The sequence below is a fragment of the Brassica napus genome, chromosome C1 (assembly GCF_020379485.1).
Source record: "Brassica napus cultivar Da-Ae chromosome C1, Da-Ae, whole genome shotgun sequence".
Classification (NCBI taxonomy): Eukaryota; Viridiplantae; Streptophyta; class Magnoliopsida; order Brassicales; family Brassicaceae; genus Brassica; species Brassica napus.
The window spans coordinates 5,836,009-5,840,557 of record NC_063444.1 but is presented as its reverse complement, the minus strand read 5'-3'; the positions used below and the strand labels follow the sequence as shown (position 1 = coordinate 5,840,557).

Genomic DNA, 4,549 nt, shown 5'->3' with positions numbered 1-4,549 from the left:
AATGAATTCAATCATATATATTTTTAAAAAAATTCGATTTCAAACCCTTAAATGTCGATAAAATTAAATAGTTTTTCTAACTAATATAACTAGCTAGTTTTGATCAATATGCATGTACATCTCGTGGAGTTCTAGTACACGATTTGACCATATAGACATGTTAGTCGTAAATTAACATTAGATTAATGTTGGTATATTTTATATTTTATCGTCAACAACTAATACATTTAAATTATAATACGCCGGAGTGTTAACATAAACTACCAAACTCCATACCCTCTTTATATATAATGTTATATCTGTTATTTATCATCCATTTTTTCTTGAGATTCTGAAACTATAATATAGTTACATTTATTACATTTTTTTTTTGGTCAAACATTTACTACATTTTTATTTATGTAAATTGTTTCAAATGCAATTTTTCCTTGAACTAATAGTTTTTTCTATAATCTTGGATTTGATAGGTATCTTCTATATATTGCTAATACGTATCAGATACATCATCTTTAATTTATGGTCCACCTGTAATTACATTTGGTAATTAATATATTTTGTTTTCCTTCTATTGCCACAAATCAGTCATGTATCTACATTGTCAATTTACTACTAATGTATACTATATCCAAAAAGGTTACTCCCACATATTTCCGAAAATATGTATAAATAAATAGTTTAGATTCTTTTAAATGAAATAAAAAAAATGAAAATGAAGGAAAAAGAACACTGGCCAACTCCTTTATTAAGATACTAGGAGAGAGAGCTAGAGGAGAGAAGCATCAAATTTTCATAGCTCTTCACTTTGAGACCTCAAAAACTCCAGAGGGCTCTTCACGAGAGAACTCTTTCTCTTTCCCATCAAAATCTCCAAAAATATCATAACCTTTCTATATCATCATCATCACCACCGTCATGTGTAACTCATCAACAACAACCACCACCGGCACCGGTACGGCCGTGACCGAGAACCAACAATCTCGAACCGATATCTTCCTCGATCGCTTGTCGATCAAAACCTTGGAACAACCCACAAAGCGAAATCTCCAGCATTGCGACAACTTAGGATCCCCACTTATGTCCGAAGCTGTAACGGAGGCGAAAACTCTCTTCACGCTCGCTTTTCCGATCGCCGTGGCGGCTTTAGTCCTCTACCTACGCTCCGCCGTCTCCATGTTTTTCCTTGGTCGTCTCGGTGACCTCGAATTAGCCGCCGGTTCACTCGCCATTGCGTTTGCTAACATAACCGGTTACTCTGTTTTATCCGGTTTAGCACTCGGTATGGAACCACTCTGTTCTCAAGCCTTTGGCGCTCACCGCTACAAACTCCTCTCCCTCACCCTCCATCGAACCGTGGTTTTCCTCTTGGTTTGCTGCGTACCGATATCGGTTCTCTGGCTCAACGTCGGTAAAATATCGGTTTACCTTCACCAAGACCCCGACATCGCACAACTAGCTCAGACATATCTCATCTTCTCCTTACCCGATCTCCTCACCAACACTCTCCTTCACCCAATAAGAAACTACCTTCGTGCTCAAGCCATCATCCACCCCGTCACGTTAGCCACTATCTCCGGCGCCGTTTTTCACTTACCGGCCAATCTCTTCCTAGTCTCTTACCTCCGTCTCGGTTTAACCGGCGTCGCAGTCGCCTCCTCCGTCACCAACCTCTTCGTCGTCGCGTTCTTGATCTGCTACGTCTGGGCAAGTGGACTCCACGTACCCACTTGGACCGACCCGACATGGGACTGCTTACGAGGATGGGGTCCTCTGCTCCGCCTCGCGGGACCCAGCTGTGTCTCCGTGTGTTTAGAGTGGTGGTGGTACGAGATCATGACCGTTCTTTGCGGTTTGCTCGTAAACCCGAGATCGACGGTGGCGGCAATGGGCGTTTTGATCCAGACGACGTCGTTTCTCTACGTTTTCCCGTCTTCTCTGAGCTTCGCCGTGTCTTCTCGTGTCGGAAACGAGCTGGGAGCGAGCCGACCCAAGACGGCGAAGCTATCAGCGATGCTGTCTATCGTTTTCGCGGCGGCAACGGGTGTTACAGCGGCCGCGTTTGCTTACTCCGTCAGAAACGTTTGGGGAAGAGTGTTCACCGGAGACGACGAGATTCTCCGGCTTACGGCGGCGGCGCTTCCGATTTTGGGCTTGTGCGAGATAGGAAACTGTCCTCAGACGGTGGGTTGCGGTGTCGTGAGGGGAACGGCACGACCGTCGACGGCGGCGAACGTGAACCTCGGCGCGTTCTATCTGGTTGGCATGCCGGTGGCTGTTGGTCTCGGGTTTTGGGCCGGTATTGGGTTTAATGGGCTTTGGTTAGGACTCCTAGCAGCGCAGATTAGCTGCGCCGGTCTTATGTTGTACGTGGTGGGGACCACAAATTGGGTATTGGAGGCTGAGAAAGCGCAGACGCTAACATGCGCAGAGACTGTAGAGAACGATCTTATTAAGACGGTGGCGAATACTATAGGGGACGACGGTGAGAGCGATGAGGCACAGCCATTGATTCGCATCACGGTGCTTTATTAATTATAAAGTATGGTTATAAATATATTTCCTCTCTTTTGATAGAAGGAGAGAGTTTTGTCTTTCTTGAAAAAAAATTAACATTTCTTCTTCCTTTTTCTTGTATTTAACAATTTTTTTTTTTTTTTTTGCTGTTGCTCAAAAAAAAAAACAATTTTTTTTGCTTCGCTCCTTATTTTTTATGCCTTTATGATTTGGCAGTCTATATGGAGTTCAATGAGTTTTTTGTTCTTTAAGTTTCTACATATGAATATATTTTTATTTGGGGATATTCAAATAAAATTCGCTCACATAAACTTTAATCACATGAACCATTTTGAAACGTAAATTTTCCTTACAACTAACCCTTTAATTGCACCCAATCTAAGACAAAAGATGTTGGGACCATATAGCTGGAGCGACAGAGAATTCAAAGTATTCTATTTTGAAATATTGTTAGTAAGAAAATAGAGAAAATAATTTACTGTGAGAATAGTGATTTAATTAAATAAAATGTTGGAGTAATAAATGATGTGTTAAGGCGATAAAAAAGGAAAGGAAGTAATATCGTAATTTGGAAAAAGTGGCAACCCTGAGGGAAACAAAAACTTGTGTCTCAAAGATTCAGACAGGTCTGAATGAATGTTTTGGATATCCTATAGACTAGAGTGCTGTTTTGTTCAGAGTTGAGAGAGAGAGATATCAAGTCCCAAGGACCATTGCATCATCTATCTCATCGTATCTTTTTCGCCCTACATTTTTTTTCTTATCATAATTTTAAAATATTTATCTATATAATTCTGCATTTCGATGGTTATGGTTCCTAGCTTTTAAAAAAACATTTATAAAAAATGCCATTCTTTTCTTTATAACACTATATCTGAAATTTTGTAATTAACTTTATAATTTCACTAACATGGAGTAAAAGTGTGAAAAGGTACAGTAAATTAGATTATACAAAAAAAAAAAATCTACACTGAAATAAACAAACTTGTCATTACACAGAAAAATGTAACCTGCTACACTGAAAAAAAACTTGTCATTGGAAAATATCGTGAAATTTTTTTCTAAATTAGAAAGTTAAAATTAAACTTATTATCATGAAAACGGTATTTATTTGAATAAAATAAATATAAGAGGGTGTTTATTATGAAATTAATGTGATTTTATGTATCAACATTAAAATCGCCTCTTGTTTTTTCTTTCTTAATTGAATGAATCATACATTGATTTCTTAGTATTAGAGAGTAGTGTAATAGTATGATGTAAATTAAAACATTTAATGCTATAATTGATTATTTTTGGTCTGAGCAATAAGTAATTAACTAGTACCACATTTATAGGTTACATAAAAATAGAATGCATAGCTGCGATCCATAATACCTGATGTACACCATTAATCGATCATAAATATATATCTTTACAGAAATGAATATAATTTATACTCCCTCCGTTTCATATTGTAAGTAGTTTTAGGGAAATTTTTTTGTTTCAAAATGTAAGTAGTTTTCGTATTTTTAGGTAACTTTTACATTTATTGAATACAGTGTGACCAATCAAATTAAATAGACTTATTTTTTATTGGTTAAATTATGTCTAACCTATTTATTATAAAATACTTTTTAAAAACATAATAATTTTCTTAATCTTCGCGCTTTTAGCCAAAACTACTTATATTATGAAACGGAGGGAGTATTATTTAAGTAGAATTCCAAAAATAATTTGGATATTCAGTATAGAGCCAGTTAGATAAAAATGGGTACTTCCTCTTGGCAGAATAACTTCGTACTACTAAAATCTTATGTGACAAATTGGGTACCAATTATTGAAGTACTGGTCTTATCCTCTGATACAGAAAACTCTGGAAAATAAGACAAATTTCGAAAATAGTAGAGGAATCTTTTGAGTTTTTTTTCCCTATTAAAATCTCAAAATGAAAGAAAAAAATATTTGAATTATATTAACACTTTTTATATTAACAAATATTAACACTTTCCATACCAACCAAGTTATCTTTAATCCCGAAAAATCAAATAATATTTTA

The 4,549-nt window shown here is 36.7% G+C and overlaps 1 protein-coding gene across 1 annotated transcript; it reads left to right on the top strand.

The window, feature by feature from the left end:
- The first annotated feature begins 677 nt into the window (after positions 1 to 677).
- LOC106358805 (protein DETOXIFICATION 51-like) lies at positions 678 to 2,632 on the top strand. The gene has a single exon (XM_013798608.2). It carries the CDS (start codon positions 913 to 915, stop codon positions 2,527 to 2,529), a length of 1,617 nt encoding a protein of 538 aa, XP_013654062.2. The 5' UTR covers positions 678 to 912; the 3' UTR covers positions 2,530 to 2,632.
- Positions 2,633 to 4,549: the final 1,917 nt, after the last annotated feature.

Coding starts and splice junctions, on each gene's coding strand:
- LOC106358805 (XM_013798608.2), top strand. CDS start 913: ATGTGTAACTCATCAACAACAACCACCACCGGCACCGGTACGGCCGTG.